Raw genomic sequence first — 27,933 nt, forward strand, 5'->3', positions numbered from 1 at the left:
ATTCTATAGGAGGTCTTTTCTTTGGGGGAATTAGCCCGGAAGACCATTTTTATCACTCAGATGAGGTGTCAGGGAGCTGTCAGGCCTACCTGCTGCCTTCCCCTCCCCATCCCCACTGAGCCATTGGTATTGGCATTCAGCCCTCTGTGGGTGGTTTGGCAGAGAGGAAGCAGAAGCTGAGAGATAAAAGGCTCTGGGCATCAGAACCCTTCAGAATAATACCACCATATATTATGAGGGACATTTTCTGTTTTTCAAAATTTTCTTGAGTTTTATAATCACTCTATTAATTTCTCTTAGCTTTTAGACGAGGAAACAGAGACCTGAAGAAATACAGTGATTTACCTTGCTAGACTAGGCCAGGGCTAGAGCTTATGGCTCCCAATCTGTAGCCATGCCCCTCTCATCCTGGCAAACTGCCTGCCACAACTACCCCAAGATACCACATTTACGGGCCTGTCCCTATTTGGCCAGTTGTCTGGTCCTGTTAATTCTGTTAATCTGAGCTCAGTGGTAATGAGGCTAGCTCATTATGAGTTGAGTCTCCATGGGGCCTCTTAATTTCCCACCAAGAGACACTTTGTTCTATGGCTCCTCACTGTAGCCCAAACTCCAAGCAATTCATTTTCAAATTCCTGCTTTGATCACGAAAGAATAGCTTTTAGAATGTGATGTTACCTATAGGATCATGAATCTTGATCTAGAAGGAACCTTTAAATTTTAAACTTTTTATTTAGTTTCAACTCATTTTTTTAACAGATAAAAAAATTGAGGTTGAGAAATTGTACAACTTGTCACAAATAGTAAGAGTCAGTAAGAATTTGAATTCTGTCTCCCTGATTCCCAAGCTCAATGTTCCTTCTACTGCATGACCAATAATATCCATCCCATTAAGGGAAGAACAGCACATTTCATCCAGTGTCAAATTACTTGACTTTGGGCCCCAGTGTCATTGATTTGATGTTACTGTTTTCCATGTCTCTATAATCCTACTGGATTATATTTATATAGGTTAATTGAAATAGAAAAAATAGATGGACTGGAAGGAGTTAAATTCTTGGGGAGGTTGTAGAATCACCTTTTCTGGGAGATTCGAATGGCAGTATATTGTCTGTATGGGTAGGTACTTAATATATGCTTGCTAGCTTGAAATGGTTACTAGTAGTAGTAGTTACCTTTTTAAAAGGAGGTTACATTTCTTGTTGGTTATCATGGTGTGCTGGAAAGAACACTAAAGGTGAGAGCTATTGACCAGGTATCAATCGTGGCTCTGCTAGTAATACCTGGCAGTGAGACCACAAATTTTCTCATCTTTAAAATAGGGAGAGGTCAGACTAGATGTGTTTTCTATATGGTCATTTCTAGATCTTAACAACGTATGATTCTATGATAGTAAAGTGTGGTCCTTCTTGAGGGGAAGGAAGAAAAATCAAAGGATGCTGGGAATGGATCAAGGACCATAATGCTTCAAGGAAATTTGGGGGTCATCTTGCCCAACCTCCATCATTTTCTAGATGAGGAAATTGGGGCCTTCCAAAGCAAAGGAACTAGTTCAAGGTTACACACTCCTGGGATTCAAACCCAGGGGATGCTTTTCCCAAGACAAATATACTGCTCTTTCCACAGTACTTGCTGTTTCCAGATAAGGTGGATAAATTAGATTAGAGATAAGGAACTTTTCCCCCTTATTCTACTATAGGCCGTTGACCTACCCAAAGAGATCATGTATATAAGTAGAGAGCTGCCATCTAGGGCCAAGCCCAAGACTATAATAATTAAATTCTGGTTGCTATGCCAGTGCAAACACTCTGCTGCCACCCACTCTGCTATCAACACATTTGTATCGCTCATGATGATGACTGTATGCACGAAAAATGCTGTTAGAGAAAAGTTAGAAGTGCTCCTGTCATTCAGAAGTCTATATTTTTAGAAATAATTGCTGTGGATTTGATGAAATCAAACAATGTGAAGGCCATAGATTGTATATTCCAAGGTTAGTTCCTTTAAGCTTCTCTCCACCCTTACTCCCTTTTTCTGAGAGAATTCTCTGATTTGATTTGGTAAAAAGTACTGTCTTTGTTAGGCCAGTGAACTATTGAAAACCACTTATGATACTATGGGAAAAGGGCATAGGATATGGAGTTAGAGTTCAAATCTAAACTCCATTATTTATTGACTTGTATGATTTTGGATAAATCATTTCTTTCCTGATTTGTAAAAATGAAGGCATTAAACATATGTTCTCTCAAGTTTCTTCTGATATGTGAACTTTTGGGGGTCCCTTAGGCACAAGAGGGAAGAAACAAAGCAGAAGCACAGTATTCTTCTTTGATTAAGATCAGTTTGATTTCCAAAGTCTGTGCAAAACCCCTGAAATGTTATGACATGACATCGCTAGCACTTTCCTCCAGAAGGAGAAGGCCCTTTCCAGGCTGACAGCCCAGCCAGGCCTTATTCCTGGGAGACAGACAGGGGCACATTTTGGTCTCCCCATTTGACAAGTAGACAGACTGAACTGAGCAGTAACTTTTTTCTTTTTTTAAGCTTTTTATTTACAAAGCATATGCCTGGGTAATTTTTCCAACATTGACCCTTGCATAACCTTTTGTTTCAAATTTTCTCCTTCTTCCTCCCACCCGCTCCTATAGCTGGCAGGTAGTCCAATACATGTTAAATATGTTGAAATACATGTTAAATCCAATATATGTATACATATTTATACAGTTATCTTGCTGCACAAAAAAAAAAAATCAAATCAAGAAGGAAGGAAAAGAAAAATTGAGAAAGAAAACAAAATGTAAGGAAATATTAACAGAGAGAGTGAGAATGCTATGTTGTAGTCCACACTCTGTTCCCATAGTCCTCTCTCTGGCTGTATATGGCTTTCTTCATCACTGAACAATTGGAACTGGTTTGAATCATCCCAATGTTGAAGAGAGCTACATCCATCAGAATTGATCATCATATAGTTTTGTTGTTGCTGTGTGTAATAATCTCCTGGTTCAAGCAATAACTTTTTAAAGATCACAATGGGAGGCAGAAACAGGAACAAATTGGGGTCTTCTGGCTTTCCAATTCCACATTCATTGCAAACACCTCTGCTCCCACTGGGACTGACTGAGAAATCTAAACCTCTGGGGAGTCTGAGTGACTGGCCTTAGTGAGGTCTTTAAGGAACCTCTGCCCTTTGGGTTATCCCGGCAATTTTAGTTGAAGGTGCCCCAGTTTCCCACTAGAGAGGCTGTGGAACTGAGCAAAACTTGCTTCTGAATCGATCCTTTTGTGCGGTTTGTCAACTGCCTGGAGTAAACTCCCTGCCTTCTTATTTTTACCCTAGTTAGGAATATTTCAGGACTTAGGGTGGAGCCACACACATAGGTACATTTTTTTTTTTTTTTTTAAATAAAAAGAGATGTCTTCTGTCCTCCTTGGGACTGTGAGAGGGCAAGAGCCAAAGGCCCGTAGCAGAACGGGCAGGGCAAGTTGGAAAGGTGTCAGAGGAGGCTTCCAGATGGCTGTGGAACCGCAGGGACACCCCTGTCTGCCCAGGCTTGAGCCCACTTGGCACATCAGCGCAGCCAAGACCAGGGCTAGAACAGAGTGCATGGAAGCCCCGTCTCTGTGCCAGCAGCTACTGTGTTTTTGTACTCACCAGCCCAGCCTCCTTTCTGGCATTCCTGGGGAAATAGACCATGAGAAAAAGTAATTAACCACACGTAAATTAAAACATATGGAGCCTCAAGACAATTAACATATTTCTCCTTTTAAGAAAACCATCTTTGTTGTTAGCTGATGTGTCTTGGATTGTTCGTAAATAAGTTGTATTCATGTTTCCCTTCTTGCTTGTTACAGTTGTGATACTATTTATTCTGGCACTGCTGGGCTGTGCGTACTTACTTTATAATAACACCTGAACGGATTAAGGGTCTGGAACGGGGAAGGGAGGAAAGTTGGGGAATAGTGGCAAGGTAATGTGATAAGCAGAGGGACTGGGCTCCCAAAATTGTGATCCAAGTCTGGATCTACAAAGCCTGTTGGGGTTGGAAATTGCTCGGTACAGGGTTGCATCCTGTCTGGTCTTACACCTACCTGTGATGATGACGCATATCTTGTAGAGGGGAGGAAAGAATAAGCACCTGTGTTCCCCTGTTAAGGACAGAAAAACCTCTTTTCTTCTCCAAAACTCAATCTCTTCCCCTTTGAGATAGGTACTGGGAGAAGAGCTTATGTAACTATTTAGAGCTTATTATTTTGGGAGTACTAGTATAAAGTATGAGAAGTGATTGCCACTACATATGACAACTTCAATCTAATGCCCAGATTGGACTAGAATTGGGGTTTTTAACCTTTATTTTATGTTGTAGACCCTTTGGCAGTCTGGTGAAGCCTATGGACGTTTTCTCAGAATGTGATGCTTTTAAATGCATACATAATATGTGTGTGTGATTATAATTATATAGTTACTAATATTTCTAAAAAAATAAATTCGTGGCTTTTAAAAATGGGGATTTTTTTTTGCAAGCTGGATCCAGAAAAACCCTACTTATGACACTAGCTCACTAAGGCTGAGTTCCCAGAGGTGACTTCCTTCCTACACCTAGAAAAGTACTAATTTCATCAAAGACTATAAGTCAAATGTCTAGTTGATCTCTGGAATAATCTAACTTTCCTTCCTCTCTCTCTCCCTCTTTCTTCCTTCCTTCCTTCCTCCTTCCTTTTTTCCCTCCTTCCCTGCCTGCCTTCTTACCTTCCTTCCTACATTGCTTTATGAATCATGTTTGGAGAGAAAAATCAGAACAAAAGGAAAAAAACCACGGGAGGAAAAAAAACACAGAATAAAAGAAGTGAACATAGCATGTGTTGATTTACATTCAATCACTATAGTTCTTTTTCTGGATGCAGATGGCATTTTCTGTCCAAGATAATCTAACTTCTGATCTGTTCTTCCTTTGAGACAGAAGTGATAGAGTGGGAAGATCTCTGAATTTGGAGCGTTAAGACATGGGTTCAGATCTCTTCTTAGTACTCTCATCTGTAAAACTGGAATTAGGCCAGATGACCTAACAGTCTCTTTCCATATATTCCACCCCTTTTTTGACATGCTGTTGGAGAATTCAGCTCTTATCTTACTTGGCAGTATCAGTGCGCCAGTGACATCTCGGAGTTTGGCCAAATACTTCTGTGAGAGCTGGTACTTCCCAACCGTGGCCAGGGAACCAAACATTGCTCCCACCCTGGCCTTGCGAAATCTGATAGATTAAAACTGTTTAATAGAAACACTGGCAGGCTGGTCCCACATCCATCTGAGGTGAAGATTAGCAAGGGGAGAGGAGAGATAAAGGAAGGATTGAGTCCAGGGGGATAGGGCAAGGTGGAGGACCTTTGGCCTCTGCAGTTTTTGTTCTTCCTCAGGCTGCTCTCATTGACTGATTTGATCTTCTTGTTTAGGACACAGTCGCTCAGACGAGGACTGCGGAGATGACCGAGGCCGTCACAGGGAAGAACGCCTCCTGGGGGGAGGGCGCTTGGAGCGGGACCAAGAGAAGCTGCTCAGGTGAGCCTCCACACTGGAGGAACAAGCTCCCCATCTCCACGACTCCCATTTGTTTCCCATCTCTTAATATCTATTTGTCTGGGCCCAGAGTATCCAAACTCCAAGCTGTGCTCCGAGGCTGCCACTCTTGGCAGGCTGCTTTGGGGAAAGGAGCTAATTAATTCCCTGAGATTTGAAGTAAAGGATTAACATCATGGGGCCTAGAAGCTTTGGGAAGCAGGAAAGGAATAAGTGGGTATGTGTAGATAAAGGGAAAAGAATAACTTGAATCTGTAGAATGTTTTGCCATATTGTCTTTTTTTTTTTTTTTTTTTGGTAAAAGGCCAAGGTTAGTTTGAGATTAGTCTTTGTTTAGGGCCTTGCAGGGCAAACCTGCAATACAGACTGCTTTCTCTTTTTTGCTTTCCTTATTTGTGATTAGCCTTCTTCATCTCAAGAGCCTTAGAGAATTGCCTGGGACCCTGAGAGGTTATGGGACTTGTCCAGCTAGTATGTATCAGATGTAGGAGTTTGAAGTCCAGTCTTTCCGACTTTGAAACTTGCTCTCTAACCACTGTACCAAATTGCCTATGGGCAAAACAGATACTGTCCTAGTTCCAGGTACTCCTTTTCTGACTCCTTGGATAATAACCCCTCTGTAGCCTTTCTCCTTCACTTCATGTCTCTCTCCTTCTATGTCAGCACTCCCCAAGATTTGCTCTCCATTCCCTGAATGTCTTTCTCTGGGTCTTTCTTCTTAATTTATTTGATTCCACTGGAATATACCTTAAGCATTCCTCTTTCTTTGCTCATGTATTCCCCTGTTTTCCTTCTTCAGACCCATGTTCTTCAAAACAAGCTTAATTCCCACATCATCTCTGATGAAGCTTTCTTTGACCACCCCCACTCACAATGATTTCTCCTTCCTGAGAGCTCTATTGCATTGTCTATGCTACTTTTTGGTATTTTCCATGTTGTTGTATTGCTATTGGTTATTTTTTTCTCTCTACCCAACTTAGCCATGGTTCCCAGATTATAGAGACTATGGTTTTTTGTCATCTTTAAAATCTTATAAGAAACAGGATGGCAAAGTATAGAGATGGCCCTGGGCTTAGATTTGGAAAGACATGAACAGACTACCTTTGTTTGATACTTATAGTTAGCCTTGTAACTGTGGGCACATCTCCTTGAGCATCCCTCAAAGGCAACCCTCTAAGACTTATTTGCTTCCATAGACAAGTTCTTGCACTGACTAAATCATAGGTTCTTGATATACTGACCACCTTTTATAGGGTTTTGTATATATTTAGGTGCTCAGCATACATTTAGTTATATTGATGACAGCTGTAAGTTGAGTATCTTAACATAAAAACAGAGTTTGGGCTGGGGAATCTGGAGATGGAGACTCCAGTCCTGCCTTATCATATTGTGACCTTCAATATATCACTTAACTTTTCTGTACCTCGGTGTCATTATCTGTCAACAACATTGACTGATATTTATATATTCATTCAGTCAGCAAGCATTTATTAAAATTCAAAATTTCAAAATACAAAAATAATTTCAAAATTTATTTTTCAATAATTTAAATAATTTTTCAATAATTTTTGAAAAAAAATTTCAAAGACAAAATAAAAGAGTCTCTGCTTTCAAAAAAACTTAGATTTGGTTGGGAGAGACATCATGTATATAAGTATATTTAGGATAAATACAAAATGCACATAAGTTAGTTTGGGGAAGGAAGACACTTGCATCTGGGGGATCAGGAAAGATTTGGTATAGAAAGTAGAGATAAGATTTGAAGAAAGTAAAGGATTCTTCTAAAGAAGGGGAGGAAAGGGAACATTCCAGACTTTAGGGGTTTGCAAAAAGTTCTTTTTTATATATATTTTTAATATATGTGTAAGTTATATACTTTATATAGATATAGATAGTATATATAGTGAAAAAGTATATTAAAGTATAAAATCTATATATCTCAGTATACACACATTTTTTACATATATCTTATTTGCTAGTATCTGCCTACCTCACTAAGGATAAGTAATGGCCTTGCATGATACATTTTTGTATATATGCATTTATATTGTTTATAGTGTTGGATTAAGGCAGCACATCTACCCAAGGAACCCAATCCTTTGGCCATATATGCTCCTCGAGAAGTTTCAGGATTATGCTCTTCTTACTATTACTGTTACCTTTCTACCTACTATACCAGTCAACCATTCCTGTCATCCTTCCTCCAACTTGACCTCTAGAATATCTTTGTTGCTACCTAAAAAAAGAGGCCAGAAGTTTCAATGAGCTACTAACCCCATCTAGAGCTAAAAGTAAAAGTTTCCTTGAATATATAAATAAGAGTAAATAAATAGGACAATACACCGACTTCTGAGTATTATGCTAACTCCTCCATTTCCCCGTGTCTTCCTTCTCTTCCCTTCAGAGAAAGCAAGGAATTAGCTGACTTGGCCCGGATCCATCCCGCTGGTTGTGCCACAAACGGCCTCAATCCTAACCTCATGGTGACGGGGGGCCCAGCCCTGACTGGTTCTGGGCGTTGGTCTGCTGACCCAGCTTCCCACCTGGCTGCACACCCATGGCTACCCCGGACTGGTAGCCCCTCCATGTGGTTAGCAGGCCATCCCTACGGTGAGTCCTAGGCTAGGAGACCTGAATTCTAGTGGATTTGTGGGCAAGCTGTCTCTGGGTAGGATTAATGCAGTAGGGTGCTGGTAGTCCTTGAGCTTGCCTGGCAGAGAACCATTCACTCATTCGCCAAGTGTGAGTAATGATTTGATTCAAGCAAGTAGGAAAATAAAGTATGTTAAAGTAACAAATTTGACTGACTTTGGCGAAGGATTTAACTAATAAAAAAATTAAAGGGGTGGCAAATATTTAGTACCTTGAGTCAGCTCTTAATGGCCTGAGAATGAGCTATTTATTTTGGATTAACCATGGCTTCATCTTCTCCACCACTTATGTATCCTAGATTTCCCAGTGTCAGGACCACAAAGGGAGGGTATTAGGGCTGGGCACCAGAGGGCATGTGCATGTTTGAGTATATTAACTTGTGTGTCTGTTTTGAATGGTGTCTGAAACTGCTGATATGGCTTCTCTGAATATATTTGAGAAGACGTACTTTGGGGATTATTTGCTCCCTGTTCCCTTCCATCAGCACAGAGAGCCAAACACTTATGAAAAGACTTTCAAGTAAATATAAAGATAGGGCACTGGGTTCCCACCCAGCCTGTGACTGGTTCTTCTGTGATGGTTCCTTAATCAAGGAGGGCAGCATTTCTCGTTTAAAGGCAAGGCCTTTGAATGCCAGTGTGAAGTCTAATCATTACCCTTTCTCCTACTGAGTCTCTTGGATGGCGACCTCATGGTTATGGGAACATCTGAGCTAGTTTTAGTGCACGGTGGTGAGGGTCTTAGCAATCACCTAAACTGATGTGAATCTTTTATGTTTTTCTCCTAGGCTTAGGCCACCCTTCCCTGCACCAGGGCATGACTCCAGCTTTCCCCCCTGGTATGGGGGGTTCTATTCCTTCTTCTGCTTATCAGTTTGCCAGGGACCCTCAGTCAGGACAGCTGGTAGTGATCCCCAGTGAACACTTGCCGCATTTTGGTAAGTAAGCCTCCTAGTAAATGGTCAAGCCCGTGGGGACCCATGGTAGACAGGTTGCATTTTTAACCTATCTCAGACCTTTGCAAACCACATCTTTCTTACATGGTGTAACTGTCTTAGCCTCAGATAACTTCCACAGTGGACTTTGGATACAAGCTTAGCTGGAGGGAGACAGACACTGTTTTTTGGCTACTGTGAATGGGTATCTCTCTGGCAGATCTAGTCATTCAATCTGAATCAGAGCTTGAGAAAAGACAGTGTGGTTAGAGGAAAAGCACCAGGAGACCAGATATCTGCATTCTAGACATAGCTTTATCACTCAAATGGCTGTATATTCATGAGCAAGTTCCTGAATCTTTTTCAGTTTCCTCATCTGTCAGATGGGAATAATAAGACCCTGTCTTAACTCTTTCAAAGAAGGTATTGCAATTATAAAATCAAACTAGATTAAAATTAGAGCAACAAATTGATCTACTCATTCTGGAAAAGCATTGTGTGGGGGAAAAAAGAGGGAGAGTAAAATGCTCCACTGGGGGCATGTATTCCAAAGATGTCCAAGGCAAAAAGGACCCAGATATAGCTAACTAATTTTGTGATTCTGGAAAAATTAGAGCAACAAATTGATCTACTCATTCTGGAAAAGCATTGTGTGGGGGAAAAAAGAGGGAGAGTAAAATGCTCCACTGGGGGCATGTATTCCAAAGATGTCCAAGGCAGAAAGGACCCAGATATAGCTAACTAATTTTATGTGGTGGTAAAGAACTGGAAACAAAGTGGGTACCCATCAATTGGAGAATGAAGAAGTGGTTTGCAGTGGATATAATGGGATATTTTTGTGACATAAGAAAACAATAAATATGAAGAATTCAAAGAAACATGGGAAGACTCATGTGAATCCATGCAAAAGTGAAGTGAGCATAACTAGGAAAACCACATGTAGTAACTATAACAATGCCCGTGGGAAAAACACTGACAAAACTAAATGATGGGAGAAAATAAAGAAAGATGTGACTATGGCCTGAGACAAACTATCTTATACATATTTATAGGATTACAATTAGATCACATTTCCTCACACTAATTTAGGGCACTCTGGAGTTTGAAATGTTTTGATGGAATTCATTAATACTGGCCCACAGAGAGTCAGGGGACAGAATAAAATTGGAATAAGGATTGTTTTTCTTTATATATATTCTTATCCACAGTTTCTAATACTGTTCTTGGTCATATAGTAGGTACTTATTAAACATTTGTTGCTTAATGGATTGATAGAAGGATGTTTTATGGAACTTTTAAACAGTATAAATGATTGTGTACTTTAATATTCTTCAGATTGCCCTACAAATATTTTTGATAATGGTAGTCAAATTAGATAAAGTCATCTTAAGATAGTGGTACCACCCTTTGAATGAGATCTTCCCCTTGAATGAGATCTTTTTGAAAGGAAAAAAAAACATATAAGTATGTACTGAAAAATAATTATTTTTAAAAAAACTGTGAAAGTTTCATAATTACAATTCAGTTAAAACTTTCAGTGCCTCTTAGATGTCTAATACTAACTTAAAGGCATGGTCATTTAACTCCTTGGTACAAACTGAGAAATAGATATTTTTCATCCATTTCGTTGTTCCCTTATGAATTGTTTGGACAATATATTTGGAGTAATCTTGGATCTTATTGAGGAATATCTGAAATATTCTGGGGCATGATATAATCAGCACAGTATCAGACAAAGAGGAATGCTAATTAATGTGTGCCAGTTGCTGCTAAACGAATCCTGCCAAAGTGGTTCCTTTTTTAAAAAAAATCACACTGCATATTTTTATTGGTTTGAAGCTAATGATCATATCTTACATGTTTATTACATTGAACAGTATGAATTTGGTTATATGAAGCTATGTCAAGGGACTCATTATTTCCATTAATCAGAACTTAGCTATATCTGGAGGTGATCACCATTTAAAGGAATCCTTTTTCCATTTGGACCCAACTCAAAATATCCTCCATAGAAATAGAATTCACCTTTGGCATAATATTTCTTATTTTATCCCTCATTTGATTTTAATCATCCAGAAAGTCATTGATTCCATTTATCAAGAAATCTTCTGAACTAATAATAGAGTATTTTTAGACTGATTTTTGCTCTACTAAGGTGTGTGTGGGGGGTGTAATCAGGATGCTAAATGTAACATGATCTTGTATTCTTCGCTTTCCAATCAGTTGTTAGAGTGTAAAAATGTGCTCAGCTACAAAGGATTTTTACCAATGCCTGCCTTTTCCCATTTTCATGTACTTTTGATATAAGTGTAGACCATTCTCATAAAGATACATATTTTTAGAATGTAGACTTCAGATGTATGATGAATTGAACCCAAAATTGAATAGAAGGAAGGGAGCATAATAGGCTGCATTTGGACAATTGGATCTGGTTTTTAAATCAATTTTTATTGATAGCTTTTGTTTTTATATCACATGCATTTTCTGATGTATCCTTCCTTTTCTTTTCCTCTCTGAGAGCCATCCTTTATGACAAATAATAAAAAAAAAACAAAGAGTTTAGTGAAACCAACACATCAGTTAGTCTGACATTACATATGGTCCCCTATACCTATAGGTCTGCCACCTGTGTAAAGAAAATGGAGACATGTTTTCTCATAACTCTCCTTTGGGATTAAGGCCAAGACCTATCTTTTTAAGATAAATGGTCTTTTGGAATAAGAAATATGAGGGCCAAAGGTGAATTCTATTTCTATGGAGGGTATTTTAAGTTGGGTCCAAATGGAAAAAGGATTCCTTTAAATGGTGATCCCCTCCAGACATAGCTAAGTTCTGATTAATGAAAATAATGAGTTCCCTGACATGGCTTCATATATATTCTTTTAAGTGATGGAACACTGTATTATCCAAGGAATCAAAGTTGGGGTCACTCAGAAGGCTATGCAATAAGTATTCTATATTCAAGAAGTAGCATGGTTATAGGATCATGAAGGATCCTTTGAGGTTATTTAATAAAATTTTACAGATGTGGAAACTGAGGCCCACAGAGAGAAAGTGGCTTGCCCAAGATTATTCAATAACAGCTTGCATTTGAATTTTAAGTCTTATGGTTACAAAAGCAGAATTATTTTCCTGTAAGCAACACACTAGGGAAATGTATGATAAGAAAATCAGGGAGGACTTTTATGTTTTATAAACAAGGAATAACAGATGGACAGCCACAATGCTCCTTTGTCTAGGATGCTTCCATCTAGAGGATGGCTTCCATCATGCTGAGTAGAGGTTCTGTAGAAGAAAAAGGATCCCACAGGGTATTAAGGCATGAGCAACCAAACCCAGAGTTGGGAAGACTCGAATTCCAGTTTAGCCTCAGATACTTAATTAGATGAGTGACTTTGGCGAAGGCTCAGGTTCATTACTTGTAAAATGGGGATAATAATATCAACTGCCCATCAGGATTGTTGTGAGGATCACATTGTCTGGCAATAGTAGGCCTAAAATAAGCAAATAAATAACTAGATAGGCCTTTTCTTTTTCGATTAACCAATCAACAAGCATTTATTTAGCACTTACTCTGTGCCAGTCGCTCTGCTGGGGATGCAAAGACAAAGATAAAATAGCCCCTCCCCTCAAGGAGCTTACTTGCTAAAGGAGAGACATTTCAATTTTAATCATCACTGCTTCTGCTATTTTCCTCTTTCTTTGTCACTCCCATTCTAAGAGAGCAACTTTAGTCAGATTTGGGGAGAAAAGGGAAAAGTATGACATTTAGACCATTGTGGTACATACTTTTCTCAAAATATTACAGCTAATAACATTTTCTAATGGATTCCTCTCTTTATTTCTTGTGTACTACCAGGGTTTGGCAGAATCTAATTTAATCCAATCTTAGCACATTATAACAATAGAAGTGCATTAGCCAAGTATGCTGTAATAGGGTCAAGACAGAAATCTCCTGTTTATCTGATAGGTTTCTAGAAATATTTTCTTTCAAAGTTATGCCTGTGGTCCTTCCTTAAAAATTGTTTTTTTCATAATAGTAATATTTTTATAGATTAGACAAATCTGATCTTAATTTCTATAATCACCTTACTAGACAATTTTTAGTAGGCTTTTTTTGGTCTTTAATCTGCATAAATTTCTTGGTTTGTTTATCAGGTAGTCTCAATTATTAAAATATAGCCTAGAAGGTAAAAATAAGCCAACCTTTCTCCTCTCCTTATCCCTTCCAAACCCCTCCTTTGAAACAGACCAAGTAAATATTACAAAGTCCATATGCTCAAGTTACAGATTCCACTTTTAGGAGTGCTCCCCTGGTCCTTACTTCAAGCCTTTTAATTTTATTTTATCCACAATTCTAACAAGTTTGTTTACTCTAGTCCAACATAAGTTAAAAATAGCAAATTGGAGTGAAAGGAGTAAGAGGAGGTAGTTTTGGCAGGGACAGGAAGGGAAAAGTCAGATTCTAAGAAGCTTCCTGGGTTCATTTATTTTAGGGGTAAATAGCCCTACAGACTTCAGTTGACTCTGAGGGTTTCATTGTATCACTGCAAATATAATATTGGATATTCATAATGTTATTCCTGAGTCATCAGGGAAAGGCAAAATTACTTAATTCGATATACTGTTTATGAGGGCAGGGAAGTTTACGACCTATTTATTTGGGACTATATTATTATCTTCATTTTTCCAAAAGGATTTGAGATGGCATTGAAATTAAATACAATATTTGAGTTTACTGCAGTGTGAGACAATTTGGGATAAAACCAGAACAGAGCAAAAGAAGCAGAGGTAGCTGTTGCCAGGTACCCAAGTTAAACAGATTCCTGCAGTTGAGCCTGAGTTTGGCTCCTAAATTTCTTCATTCATTTGTTTCTTCATAGAGTTCTCTGTAAGTTCTGAGAGAAATACCAAGATAATTAACTTAATCAAATCTAAATAGCCTATCCTAATCTCTTTCCTCAGCTGTAGTCTACATCACCAAATGCCTGTCTGGAGATACTCACCAGAACCCTTGACCTGCCATGTAAACTCTTTCCTATGTTCCCACTTGCTTTTGCTGACTTATTTTAAATTACCCACCTTCATAAATTGACCATACTGACCCTCTGCCTGTTCCTTCCTTCTCCTGATGATCTGGTTCTCTCTCCCATACCTTGCGTCTGTCTCTTAGAAGCTCTACCTTCCTTCGAGATTCTGTTTATTGCTCTCTCTTATGATCAGCCTTTCTTGATTTTCCCATTGTTCTTGTCTCTTTCTCTTTCCATTTTCTTTTCTGTTTGCCCTTTGTAGAATCCCACTAAGCTACCTGAGGAGCTTTCATTTTTGTCCAAGTGGACACATAGCAGGTCCCCCAATTCAGTTTTTGTAACATTAAATTGAATTTGATTCAGTTTATGTCCCCAAAGGGCCTGCAAAATAGGAGAGATGAATGAATAAGTATAATCTTAAGTATAATTTGTCCATATGGGTTGCAAAATACTATGAGACTTCAGGAGAGATTGTTTAATCTCCCCCCCACCCCCCAAAAAAAATTCATATATAAGAAATATCTCATTTCCCTGTGGTGTCAAATAAATGAATATAATTCTCACTGTGATCATGTCAGGGATGGAGAAAAAAATGAGGGGTGGGGACTTTAGCTCTTTGGGGTAGGAAACAATGTGGAGACATCAACTGGATGTTAACTTAGCTTTATCCTAAACCCAGGCCTCCGGGAGTTCATAAAGAAAGCTATGGACTGATTTCCCCTTCTTGAGGGTCTGCTAGACAGTGAGATTGTGGTTCAACTGAGTCTGACTTGGCTCTCCATTTGTGCATGTTTATGTTTTTTTCAGCTGAGTTGATGGAGCGAGCACCCCCTCTGTGGCCTGCGATGTACCCCCCAACCCGAAGCTCCCTCCAACATGCTCATCAGCTCCAGCTGCTGTCTCACCAGCAGTTGCTACGGCAACACGAGCTGTACATCTTGCAGCAGCAAGCTGCGCACGCCATGGAGCTGCAGAGGAGTGCCCAGCTGGTGGTGAGGACTTCACATGGACATTTCCTGCCTTGGACCCAAACCCTGTTGGGGGTAGTGGGGCAAGCCTGTGCCAGAGATAACCCTGTCTGAATAAAACTTAGCCCCCAGGGCTCAGCTGCTGCTGCCTCTCAGAGAACAATTCATTGACAGGATCCCCTGGGGCCATTCATAAATCAGACACAGTCCAGTTCAGACTTTGAAGGCTGATTTTATGAAACACTTGTGTCCCTTGTGGGGGCATACTAGTCACAGGAGAAGACTCGGAGGTTTTATTCTTTTTCCTAAGAGGCTGAGGTCTCTTGACATTTAATAGATAAGATTCTGGTGTCTCTCCCTTCTTCCCACCAATGCTTTCTTCTGTTAAATGCTTTATTTAAAGAGACTTTTTAAAAGGTGGATGTGTGTTGAAGAGAGCTTAATTTATAGGCAGAGCACTCATTTGGGCCGATTCAAGTCCTATGCCCTCTGAGTATTAAGATAGTTCCCTTTATAAATCCAGCCATCTCGTTTGCCTTTCTTTTGCTCTGGATTTCATGTGCAAAGAATGGATTGCTTGCCTTTTGATAGTATCATGTCCTTTTTCCTTCTGCCATACTCTACAGGGTGGGAGAGGGAAAGGGCTCTGGACCATTAAGTTTACATTTGGGTAAATGAGAGTACATACTACCGGAGCTACCATTTGTCATGGTATCCACTTACCAAACTCTGCCTCCCAAATTAATGGACACCTTTCTAAGTGATTCCAGTTTCAGAAATATCAGATGTAGAGGTCTGAGAAGTACACTTACAGTGTCTACAAGGAAGAACTATTTCATCCAAGGGGACTAAACATGTCAAGAATAGTAATATATTCCAAAAAGTTTTAGGTGAAATTATTAAAAAAATTTTTTTTTAATTTTTAATGTTTATTTTTTAAAAAGCTAGTGAATGTTTTTTGCAGAGAAACTCATGGTCAAAATGGTCTTTTGAAACTGCTATCAGTGAGATTACCATATCCTCCCACAAAATATTTCTCGGTACCTTTATCAGTAACAAGAAATTGGGACGGGGAAAAGTGCTAGTATGGCAGCTACCATGTTCTTAAGAAGAAATCCACCATCTTATTCCTCTTTCTCTGTCCCACTGATTCTCTCTCCCCGACCTCATGAAACATTCTAAATGGGCCCAACTTGTGGTTATGATATAGAATTAGATCAAGGTGGAAGATGGTGATCTGCAAGCCCTGAGGAAGCTCGCTCCTAATTATTGGAGGCAATTCTTGAAAGAGCAGAATTGGCTTAAGCAGAGAGCTTCTCCTTGGAGGGGAATTGGGCTTGGCTGTTCTGAATGGAACAGTTGTGCTTATTACACGTCCTTAACAGAACAATTACGTCATAGTCCCAGAGAAGAGACTGAGCTTTGGCTGGAAGACAACAAGACCTCCTCAGAGCCCTTCTTCAGCTCTGACCAGGTGGTGTGCCAGCTTTTACCTGAGGGCTGTCAGTGTACACTTTTAACACTTCTGGGGTATATCCGAAAGAATAGTCTTCCATTCAGATGGCACCCTTTTGGTAGCATTAGATTGAGATCTACCTTTTCAGTACTGAGGGTGACCTCAGTCCGTAGGTATAAGTGACTTCTGGACCCCTCAGAACAGCTAATGTTATTGTGTATTTTTTTCTCCGACAGGAAAGATTAAAAGTCAACGAACAACGGGCAGAGATGGAAGAGAAGGTCTCCAAGCGTAGCCTGGAGAATAGTAAACAGGGTCTCCCCTCCTCTGGTTCAGGACTTATCCACCGAAAACCCCCCATCCTCTCACCCAGCACTTCCACGTCCTACAGCAAGGCTGTGAGCCCACCGCCCTTATCCCCTCGTGCCTCACCTGTGACAGTGCTCAAAGCTAAGGTGATCCAGAAATTGGAGGAGACACCCAAGCCACCAGCTTACTCTTACCCTGCCACCCCTAGTTCCCACCCTTCTAGCCCTCCTCCTGCCTCCCCACCTCCGACCCCCGCTATCCCCCCCAAAGAGGAAGTTCCAGAAGACATAGAGAAGAAAGACTTGGAATTAGAGAAAGAAGCCTCCAGCCCATTTCAAGCCTTGTTCCCAGGTAAGAGATTCATAAACTTTTACTTTCTTTAATATGATAATCTTGAAAGTGACACAAGTTCTTCCTCATGGCAAGTAGCTCCCCTACATTGAAGCTGGAGTTTGGCTATAGCCAAATGATCTCAAACTTCTGCAATTCACCATCTTTTTCTTCCATCCCAGTGCCCATCAGATACCATAAATCATTTCATTCTCTTCCCTACATTTTCCACCTCCTGCAGTTGGTAGCAGTTTGTTTAGCAGATAGGTTAAGGGAGAACTCGTGCCAGAACCAGTATATTTTTAGTTCATGAGCTGGTCAGAGAATGTGCTAACTGGGATGACCTAATTTTAGCAAAACTGATTGATTTTTACAAGGGGCTTAGGTTGAGTAAAAGTTCCAGATGAATTAATAAGTAGTCATTCAAATACCAGCAGTGTTCCAGGCCCAGGAACACTGTTGTTTTTTGGGTGGGTGGGTGGGATAGAGAGGAAAGAATACAAAATAAGTATGCGGGATGTTATCATCCCCTGATGATGGATAAGTGAGTAAGAACCTAGGTTGTTTGCTTTTCACTATTGATTAGCATTTATAGAAGGTGTGAACTATGCTAGATACCATACTAGAGACAAGGGAAATAATCCCTGCCCAAGAATAGCTTTCCCTCTAAGGCAGAGAGGAAATAAATAAGGGTTTTGACTACAGTATCTAATGAGTATCTTCCTATGTCTTTGGCAGAGATTCCTCCAAGATATTCATTCCAGTCCCTTCCCACTTCTTTTGGGAGACATTACCCGTATCTCCTCCAGCCCACAGCAGCTTCTGATGCCGATGGGTTAGCCCCCGATGTGCCATTGCCTGCTGAGGGACCTGAACACATGGAATTGTCTCCGGAGGATAAGCCCCTTCATTTGCCCCCAACCAAAATAGTAGAGACCCTTCAGGCCAGCCCTGAGGAGGAACCTTTGGAGGAGAGGGTGAAGGCTGAGGTGGAAGAAATGGAAGAGGGTCAGGAAGGACTCCCTGAGCCAAACTTGGAGCCACCCAGTCCCCTGTCCCCAGCAGTTAGGCCAGCCCAGAGCCCGGACAACTGTAATCATCTGTCGCAGCCGGGAGAATCATTAGGCCCAATGGAGCAAGAGCTGGAGGAGAGTCAGGGATGCCCACCAGAGTACCAGGTCGGGTCTTGCCCAGCCGAAGTTGAAGCTAAGATTCAGGAAGAGCCAAGTGCTGGGCCAGAGGCCTGCTCCATTCACATGGACTACGAAGGCCAACTGGATAAAGATGTGGAAGATCTCCCCCGAGAGGAACTTACAGAGGAGCCAAATGAAAAACAGGGCACTCCTCTGCCCAGCGGACCTCCATCCAGCGTGGAAATCCCGGAGAGGGAGCCCGGGATCGGGGGGCAAGAGCTCTACAGCCTCCCCACGGAGGAGGCAGGGCCCGTGCCAGCCAGCCCCCCGTACCCAGAGGAAGCTGCCCCCTGCCCCCTGCCCACTCTGGACATCAAGCCCGACGACCCCCTGGCCGGCATGAATGCCTTGGTGGCTGCCACAGAGCTCCCTCAGGCCTATCCCCTGCTGAACACTGGCGGCGTCACCCAGGCCCTGGTGAACCTGGAGGTGGCTGAGAGCCTGTCCTTGGAGCAGAGCTTCTTACAGGGGATCACTCTGCTGAGCGAGATTGCTGAGCTAGAACTGGAGAAGAGGAAGCAGGAAGTTGAGAGTGAGTTGGGAAAGAGGTGGATGTCTTCTGGTTTGGGTGGGTATTTTTTAAAGCCAGGGTAGTCACTGAGCTGGCCAAAGCATCTGGCTTTTGACTCTCTTGCATGAGTAGGATCCCACTCGTGTTGGCCATGGATTCCTCTGACGTTTTGCCATGTCAATTTTAAATCTTTCTGGCCCTCAATGTGCTTGTTGTGAGATGAGGAGGCTGGGCCACATTTCTTTCTTTATAAAGCTTTTTATTTGCAAAATACATGCATGGGAAATTTTTCAGCATTGACCCTTGCAAAAACTTTTGTTCCAAATTTTCCCCTCCTTCCCCCCACCCCCTCCCCTAGATCTGGGCCAAATTTCTTGTCAGTCTCTTCCAACCTATAATCTTTAATATCTTACTTTGCTTTGTTGGGGTTTTTTCAAAACTGTCCTTTCAGTTTTATGCCTAAATCTTACTTCATTATTACCTTATATTTCTTTGCTCCTTTCCTTCAACATTATCAAATTGTAAAGATTCTCTAGACTAGATGTAGAGGGTCAGACCTCTGGAGGAACTGATGAGATGATGGTTCTCTAGTTTACGTATATACTTAGTACTTAGTATAGTGTGTAATGGTTCTTTAGTTCACACACATTCAGTGTGCTGTAATGATGTAATTGTACTAAGGTATGTAAGAGCTGAGAAGGACTGGGAATGATTCATTCCATCTTTGGCTATGTGGCCCTCCTGTCTCCTTCAATTCTCTAAACCAAGGATTCAGGCTGATCCTGAGTTCCTCCAGAAAGCTAGCCCAAACATTACAACCAGGGATCCTTAACTGTTTTTCTTTAAAATATTTGATGTTTTTCTTTAAAATTTTCCTCAATTATGTGTTAAAACAATTTCTAACATTTGTTTTTAAGTTTTGAATCCTAATTTTGATCCCTCTTTTCTCCTTTCCCCCATTTCCAAGACAGTATAAATCTAATATAGGTCATACATGTGCAATCAGAATGGTGTTCTTAAATACATAAGATAAAATACACAGGATTACAAAAGAAATCAATCCTATAGAAGTACAAGGTATCCAAAAAGTCTTGTGTAGTGTTTATGGCTTTTGGAGCTTCAAACTGCATTAAAGACTTTTGGGTCACTGAATAGCTATTAATAGTAAAATAGTATTTCCTAAAATAATTATTATTAATAAAATTTCATTATTAAAATTAAATAATAAAATTAACATTACTAATAAAATTATCAGGATACTGAACAGCAACTAATAAAAAATATACAATGTTTACTAAAATAACAATTATTAAAATTATTAGATAATAAAATTATAATTACCTTTAAATTTTAATTAAAATTAAACATTTAAAGTTATTATTATTAAGAATCTATTATTGGTGCACCAAATAGCTATAATACTAAAATACATAATATTTACTAAAACTTATTTCTAATAAAATTTTTTATTATTAAAAGTAATAAAATCAGAATTATTATTAAAATTAATATCATATTAATAAAATTATCAGGATATTGAATAGTTAATAATAAAGTATGAAATTTTTACTAAAATTATCACTGAAATTGTCATTGCTTTTTAAATTGAAATTATTAAATTGTTCTTGGGGCATCAAATAGCTACTAACATTAAAATATTAAATATTTACTAAAATTATCATTATTAATAAAGTTACTTAAATCACAAAACTAAATAAATAAAATTATTATAGAGATTACTATGGTGGTGAATAGTTATCATTTGCTAAAATAAAATTCTAAAAATACTAGAATACTAAAAAAAACAAAACAAAAAACGTAGTTGCTAAGTGAAGAACCTCCAGAGGAAGGAACAGACCCAGAGGGACTTTCTCAGGATCACGTAGTTGATTAGTGGCAGAACTAGGACCAGAATCCAGGTCTCCTGAGCCTTTATCTACTGAATTACAGTGACTCCTGAATTTTTCTGTTCTCCAATGTTGTCCACACCTTCGCAAAGTGCATAGTAAAATGTAACTTTTGTAGTGCTCTGCTAGATCAGCACAAAAAGAATCCTAGATCAGAGTCCCTACAGACAATCTTAAAACAAAGATTATGTCTTCCTCCCACTTTCAATTCACATTAAGTCCTAATCCCTACCTATAGCATCTTTCAGCCTGATAGAGGTACCTATACTCTTTTCTTCCTAACTACTTTGCTATGAACTGAGTTTAGCCTGTCAATAAAAACAGCAGAGCTATAACCAGTGACTGGCTTTCTCTCCAAGCCAGGGGCACTTCTCAGCCTGCTTCTGCCATGAATCTGCTTGGGCAGATAATTTTTAAAAATAATATTTTTCCCCAGTTATATGTAAAAACAAATTTTTGACATTCATTTTAAAAAATTCCAAATTCTCTCCCTCCCTCTCCTCAATTGATGTACTGCCTAGATATTATTAAGCAAGTTATTTGCCAATTCTGTGACTCAGTTTCTTTATCTGTAACATGGTAACTTTATATTAGAGAAACTGTATGAGGATAGAAATGAGATAGAGTGAAGATGCTTGAATAAAGTTAAAAGTATAGCCCAGCTTCTTAAGCTATGTGGGGTCTCAAAACTGAATGTGGAGGTTGTGAAATCATGATTTATTATCAGTATATGTTTGATTTATTTGCCTATTTTATATACCTATATGCCCAGGGTGATGTAAAAATTTCTTAGATGAAAAAGGGTCATTAGTGGAGATAGCTTAAGTAGCCTTGCTATAAAAAGTAAAAGGCCACAACAATGATAGTGAGGTCTTTCTTTCTCCTGCTTTTGCACTCCCACAGGTTTTCAGGACATCCTAGAACCTACTAGAGAATTCAGCTTAATTTGACCTTTGGGTTTTTCATTTACTCATTCCAGTGAGTAGTTCAGTAAAGTCACTTCTTTCCAGAAAAGTGGAGTGTGCTCTGGGCAAAGGAGCAGTATTAGGAATCTAGAGCAAATGAACATTTTAGTACCACCAACTAGCCATGAGAAATGTAATAGGGAATAGTGGATAGAGAGCCTGCTTCAGAGCCAAGCTATATGTCCTGCTTTTGAAATATACTGGCTGTGTGATCCTAATCAAAGCATTTAACTTCTTTAATTTTTGCATGTTTATGTTGCTTATTGATTATAAGTTTGATCTGAACCTGTGATTTTGCTAGTTTAGGGAACTCCTTTTAACTTTCTTTAATTTAACTTCTTAAAGGAATTCCCTAAACTAGTAAAATTATAGGTTCAGACCAAACTCATAATTAATGAGCAACATAAACATGCAAAAAAATTAATAATAATGGTTTCATCCCATTCTGGAGAGTAGTTTGGAACTGTGCTCAAAAGGTCATCAAACTGTGCACACCTTTTGATCCAGCAGTGTTACTACTGGGCTTGTATCCCAAAGAGATCTTAAAGAAAGGAAAGGGACCTGTATGTGCCAAAATGTTTGTGGCAGCCCTGTTTGTAGTGGCCAGAAACTGGAAACTGAGTGGATGCCCATCAATTGGAGAATGGCTGAATAAATTGTGGTATATGAATGTTATGGAATATTATTGTTCTGTAAGAAATGACCAGCAGGATGATTTCAGAAAGGCCTGGAGAGACTTACATGAACTGATGTTGAATGAAGTGAGCAGAAGCAAGAGATCATTATACAAGGCAAGATTTATACGATGATCAATTCTGATGGACGTGGCTCTCTTCAACAGTGAGATGACACAGGCCAGCTCCAGTGATCTTGTGATGGGGAGAGCCATCTGCACCAGAGAGTGGGGACTGAGTATGGTTCCTAACCTAGCATTTTCACGAACTTTTTTGTTATTGTTTGCTTGCATTTTATTTATCTTGTTGTTGAAGCATGTAACGATTTCCTGGTTCTGCTCATTTCACTCAGCATCAGTTCATGTAAGTTTCTCCAGGCCTCTTTGTATCCATCCTGGGGGTTGTTTCTTACAGAAAAATAATATTCCATAACATCCATATACCACAGCATAATCGGCCATTCCCCAACTGAGCAACTGAGGGCCTCCACTTGATTGCTGGTTCTTGCCACTACAAAAGGGCTGCTGCAGTAATGGTTTATACCAGACATTTGTTTGCTTAGTGTCATTGTTTTCCCTCCGCCCAGGCCCCGAGAGCTGTCCTGTGCGGCCCACCCTTGAGAGCTTGCTAGCTGCCAGCACCCATATGTTGATGGAGGTGCTCTCCAATCCCTTCATGGACCCTTTGAAGACCATCAAGCTGCCTCGGGAACTGAATCCTAATAAGAAGTATAGCTGGATGCAGAAAAAGGATGAACCGGTGAGGGCCTTTCCATGTTTACTCCTCATGGGGCCAGAACTTTAACACTTAAACCAACACTGAAATCTCCCATTACCGTGGCGAACGTTATCTAGCCAAGGATCCTGTCCCTAAGCGGCCCCTTGGATGGAAGCAGGAAAGGGCCGCGTGCCCTTGACTTTGAAGCCAGCCTCTGAGTTTCCCCTTCTCTTTTTCTTTCCAAAGATGTACTCTATCAAGTCTGCCATTGAGAACATGGATGCGATGGAGCTCGACTATCGGATGAGACTGGCTGAGCTCCAGCGCCGGTATAAGGAGAAGCAGCGGGAGCTGGTGAAGCTGCAGCGGCGCAGAGATTCTGAGTAAGTGCGCCAGCCCTCCTCTCCCCCGCTGCTCTCCCCCTTTCCTGGTTGGCGTCTCTCCATGTCAGGTCCGAGGCCACTCCCGGACGGGCTCCCTCGCACGGCTCAAGGGCGGAGGCCGACACTCGCCGTTAGGAAGCCATCTTTGTCTTGGTTCTTGTGGTAGTTCTCCTTTAGCGGTGTGGCAGTGGTAGGCGGTGTAGGCGTGTGTGGGTCTGTGGTGTGTGTGTGCGCAGTGTGCGGGTTGTGTCTCCCCTGGTTAACAGCGAAGCTGTGGTTCTTTTAAAGGGAAAAACGTGAAGAGAAAAGTAGAAGTTTGGCGCGAAGAGGCCCTGGAAGGCCGCGGAAACGGAAGCATGGATCCAGTGCTCTGTCTCCTCCTCTGGAAAAAGGGAAGAGTGACGGCAGGAGCGGAAAGTAAGGCTGGCATCTTGGGCCGGGGTCCGTGGCGCCCTGTGGAGGGGGAGGAGCGTGTGCTTGGAGGCCCAGGAGAGCCTGGGGCCTCACAGGGATGTGGAGTGGCTGCCGTGTGTCAATGGTCCTGGATGGTGGCTGCCCCTGGCAGCGTGTGTCGGTCAGGCATGGGGCCCTGCAGGCATTGGCCAGGAGCGGCGTCTCCATGGGCAGGGCCGCTGAGCAGTGCGGGGTCCTTGGCGTGACCGCGGGGTCGCCGGGACCCAGGCTGGCCTGCGAGCGAGCTCCAGTGGTGGTGTGTGTGCTCTTTCAAAGAAGAATGACTGGGCAAGAGAGAGTGAGCGATGGAAAGATGTCCAGGCTGTAACTGAGGTGACCGACAGGCAGGAGGACGGACCCAGCACTGCAGCACGCGTCTCGGCACTAAGCGGGAGGAATAGGCCCGGCGGGGGAACGTTAACAGTGTGAGGGGCCAAATGCGCCTCCTCTGCCTCTGGGAGCTGGCTGCTCCCCTCCAGGAGTCCCGGCTCTGGCTCTGGGACTCTCAGTGACTGACTGACTCCTGCCTGGGTCACGGACCTGCACTTGAGGCACTCCTGCTCCTCACAAGCCTGGTCCTCCCCGACTGGCCCCAGCGCCCAGCTCCTAGCAAGTCTGCTCCCTCCATCCGCTGCTGGCCGCACTTAATTCCTGCACGTCCGATCCATTGTTCCAGCTCTCGCTGGCTGCAGAGGACCCGGCCGTCTGTGGGGAGCCGTGGTGTTCAGACCTGGTTTGGCTTGCAGGATGGTACCCTAGTTAGCTCCGAGTGCCAGAAATGAGTGACTTCCCTAGGGAGCGAATGAGGGGCAGGGAGACTTGGGAGATGGTGAGGAACAGATTTTTCTCTGGCCATTCTCTTAGGAAGCAGGGAGGGGCCTAGGTCAGCGAAGTTGGAAGTCAGGCGAGTGGCCGCAGCTTAGGGGCAGGACTGAGGGAACTGGTCTGCTCGAGGGTCTGTGCCCTGGTGAATGGCCTATTGATTGATCTGAGAGACAATTGCAATTTCCACTGGAGAGGTACAGAAGTGGCCTGTGTGGCTTGTTGTAGTGCTTGTGGAAAAAAAATGGCAAAAGAGCAGCTGCGGAGGGATGTTTCAGGTTATCTATAAAGAATTAGGTTGGCCTCCAGCTCCCTCCTCCCCTCTCCAGAATTGGGCCTACTGGAACATTCCTGGCAAACCACAACATCCCTGGAGGCCACAGAGCTGTTTGGACAGAGGCGAAAATTTCTTGTTAATAACCAGCAGTGAATGAGGAAGGAGAAATAGTTTGGCAACGTCTGCAGTGACTTTATTGGAGATTGAGGGAATAACATTCTTTCCCCAACTTTTTGACTGAAAACAGACAAAAGGTCCTTTCCTTTAGGTTCCTTTCTACTTTGTCCTCCTGGGTACTCAGGCAGCTGAGCAGAGAGGAATGGTATTTTATTTTTTTCCCTGTGAAAGATACTTTTTAGCTCTCTCCTTCCCACTTCCCCTGGATTCTACTGAACATTATAAATAACCTCTCAATCATAGCACATTTTGGTAAAGAGTGATGAAATTGTGTGTGTGTGTGTGTGTGTGTGTGTGTGTGTGTGTGTGTGTAACCCTGAGCATTAATTAATGGTACATGGATGAGAATTTCTTCTCTGAGTTCTATAAATTCTTATTCTTCCTGATGGAATTTCCTAAAATTCTTCATGCAAAACCTAGCCCTTTGTCTTGGGTACACCCAATCCAGAATCTCTAGCATATTCTCCTAGGAGATGAGGGCTTTCAGTCTTTGAACGAGTTCTGGAGTTGAACTCGAAGGAAATGGGTTCATAATCTGATTCTTGAACAAAGTACCTTTCTGGATCCTCAGTTTTCCCATCTGAAAAACAAGCGGATTAAAGTAAGTTTCAACTGTAAAATTGACGAGATTTAAAAGCTATGACTCAGTTTTCACTTTAATTATCCTAAGGGTACTTCCATATCAAGCAACCTTAGGAAAACTTAAATAACTTCCTCCTTTTAGGGGCCACCAAGTGCTCTCTGACTCCAGTGGGAGATTCATCTACCAACCTTAAAGAGTGGTTAATGCTGGCTGATTCTGGGGGCTGAGGAATGGGATAGTACCTGAGCCAATCACCAATGTACATTTGGGTTGCAGGCTGAGCAAGTCTTTGCTGCTGTCAGAAGACTCGGAGAATGGAGAAGGGATGCGGAAGAGACACAAGGGGTCAATCCCTGAGGATGAGGAGGACATAGACAGTGGAATTGGGAAATCAAAGGGGAGACACCAGAATTGGGATGACCATGAGACCACATCGGGCTATTCCAATGAGGTTAGTAATCCAGGAATTTAATGAACAAAAAAGGATGGGAAATGCATTTATTATTATTATGGGGTGGGCATAATGCTGAGCTGGGGATAGAGATCTTAAAAGACAATTTCTGTCCTCAGGAAGCATATATCTCAATAAGGGAAGATGACACTTAGGAGGAAAATGGTGGCTAGGGAGGAGTGTTTTGGATCAGGAAGAAGATGGTGAATTGGGCAATTGCTCAACATGTCTAGGAACATTAGTATTATTGAATTGAGTATGGACCATGTACAACAGCCACCATTTGGAAGGCTAAAAGGGGAGACTGGCTAGGTAATACAGTAGGTGGAATTTGGGGCCTAAGAGAATTGAATTCAAATCTGGCCTCAGATACTTATGGTCTATGTATTCCTTGGCAAGATAATTGACCTTTGTCCACCTCCATTTCCTCACCTATAAAATGGGAGTGATAATAGCAGCTACTTTCCAGGGCGATTATGAGCCTCAAATGACATATTTGGGATATACTTTGTAAATCTTAGAGTGTTATATAAACACTAGTTATTATTAGCCCATCTCTTTCAGAACACTAACTGCCTCCTTTCCCCTACTCAGGTTTGACACTCAAATTCAAGGGCAGGTTGTTGTACATTGTTAGTAAACTAATTTTTGGTTAACTGCCTTATTCTTTAGATCTAAGAGAAGACATTTGATTCCATTGTAATTTACTCTGTGAACTCCAGAGTAGTAATCAGGATAGAGCTAGCCTTTCTTTTTACTCTGATGATGTTTAGAATCATTTCCCTTAAAGCCCTCTTCTCTAAGTCACCTCTTCTTTTTTATCCTTCCTACATAAAACCCTTTGCAGGAGGTGTGAGTTGGGTTGACTCTAAATGAGAACATAGTTATGTAGGAATGCTTCGCTATAATTAAGGAAGCCCAGTTAGCAAATTCTCGATCAGTGTTGTGTTTATTATTTTTCATTACCGCCATTTGCTCATTTAAGTAATACCATAAACCTTTATTATAAACTTTTAACAGAAGAGACCTAAGCCTATTTCCTCCTATGGAATTCAAACATATACAAGGAAATTAAAATACATTTGCAGTTACTTTGTAGACATCAGTGACTTAATCAAGGCAGAATGTCTAACTTAAAACAAATAAATGGTCAACTTTAACAATAAGGTAGAAACAAGAATGTGATTGAACTTTTTTTTTTTTTGGCTCTGTGCCTCAGCATGGTGAATTCGTTATCAGCCGTATTTGCTGCTGTCAATTGGACATTCTGTGTAGTAATCTGACGTAGTGGTTAATGTGGTCAGAATAACCAGACTGACTCCGCTGCAATTGATTTCATTTCCATGGTAGGATACATTGTGTTTTGTGTGTTGTTGTTATTATTATTTTTATTCTTCCTCTCGATGCCTCTTGGACTTCTCAGCTGAAGGTCATTACTGCCTGCTCACCTGCTGCCCAGCAGAGCTGGTTCCTCCTAGGAGAGGCTCTTTTATCCACACCATGAGACTTGGATTCCTTGCCATAAAGGCAAATTGGAAAGGCCGTTCCAGGGCTTCATATCTGTATCTT

At 41.1% G+C, this 27,933-nt stretch overlaps 1 protein-coding gene across 9 annotated transcripts in view; it reads left to right on the forward strand.

Annotated features, from left to right (window-relative positions):
• The window catches only part of TNRC18 (trinucleotide repeat containing 18), a 156,773-nt gene that overhangs the window by 85,734 nt on the left and 43,106 nt on the right, over positions 1-27,933 (forward strand). For 6 of the 9 annotated variants that reach the window (XM_031940786.1, XM_031940804.1, XM_031940795.1 and 3 more), the window contains 10 exons: positions 5,449-5,554; positions 7,977-8,182; positions 9,012-9,161; positions 14,996-15,180; positions 16,849-17,272; positions 17,990-18,976; positions 23,088-23,260; positions 23,465-23,601; positions 23,890-24,018; positions 26,190-26,364. In XM_031940786.1, coding sequence (XP_031796646.1) covers positions 5,449-5,554; positions 7,977-8,182; positions 9,012-9,161; positions 14,996-15,180; positions 16,849-17,272; positions 17,990-18,976; positions 23,088-23,260; positions 23,465-23,601; positions 23,890-24,018; positions 26,190-26,364 — 2,672 coding nt within the window. The remainder of the gene's footprint in view (positions 1-5,448; positions 5,555-7,976; positions 8,183-9,011; positions 9,162-14,995; positions 15,181-16,848; positions 17,273-17,989; positions 18,977-23,087; positions 23,261-23,464; positions 23,602-23,889; positions 24,019-26,189; positions 26,365-27,933) is intronic. The other 3 variants (XM_031940819.1, XM_031940826.1, XM_031940845.1) reach the window with 1 other exon arrangement.

This window comes from Sarcophilus harrisii, chromosome 1 (assembly GCF_902635505.1).
Source record: "Sarcophilus harrisii chromosome 1, mSarHar1.11, whole genome shotgun sequence".
Taxonomy (NCBI): Eukaryota; Metazoa; Chordata; class Mammalia; order Dasyuromorphia; family Dasyuridae; genus Sarcophilus; species Sarcophilus harrisii.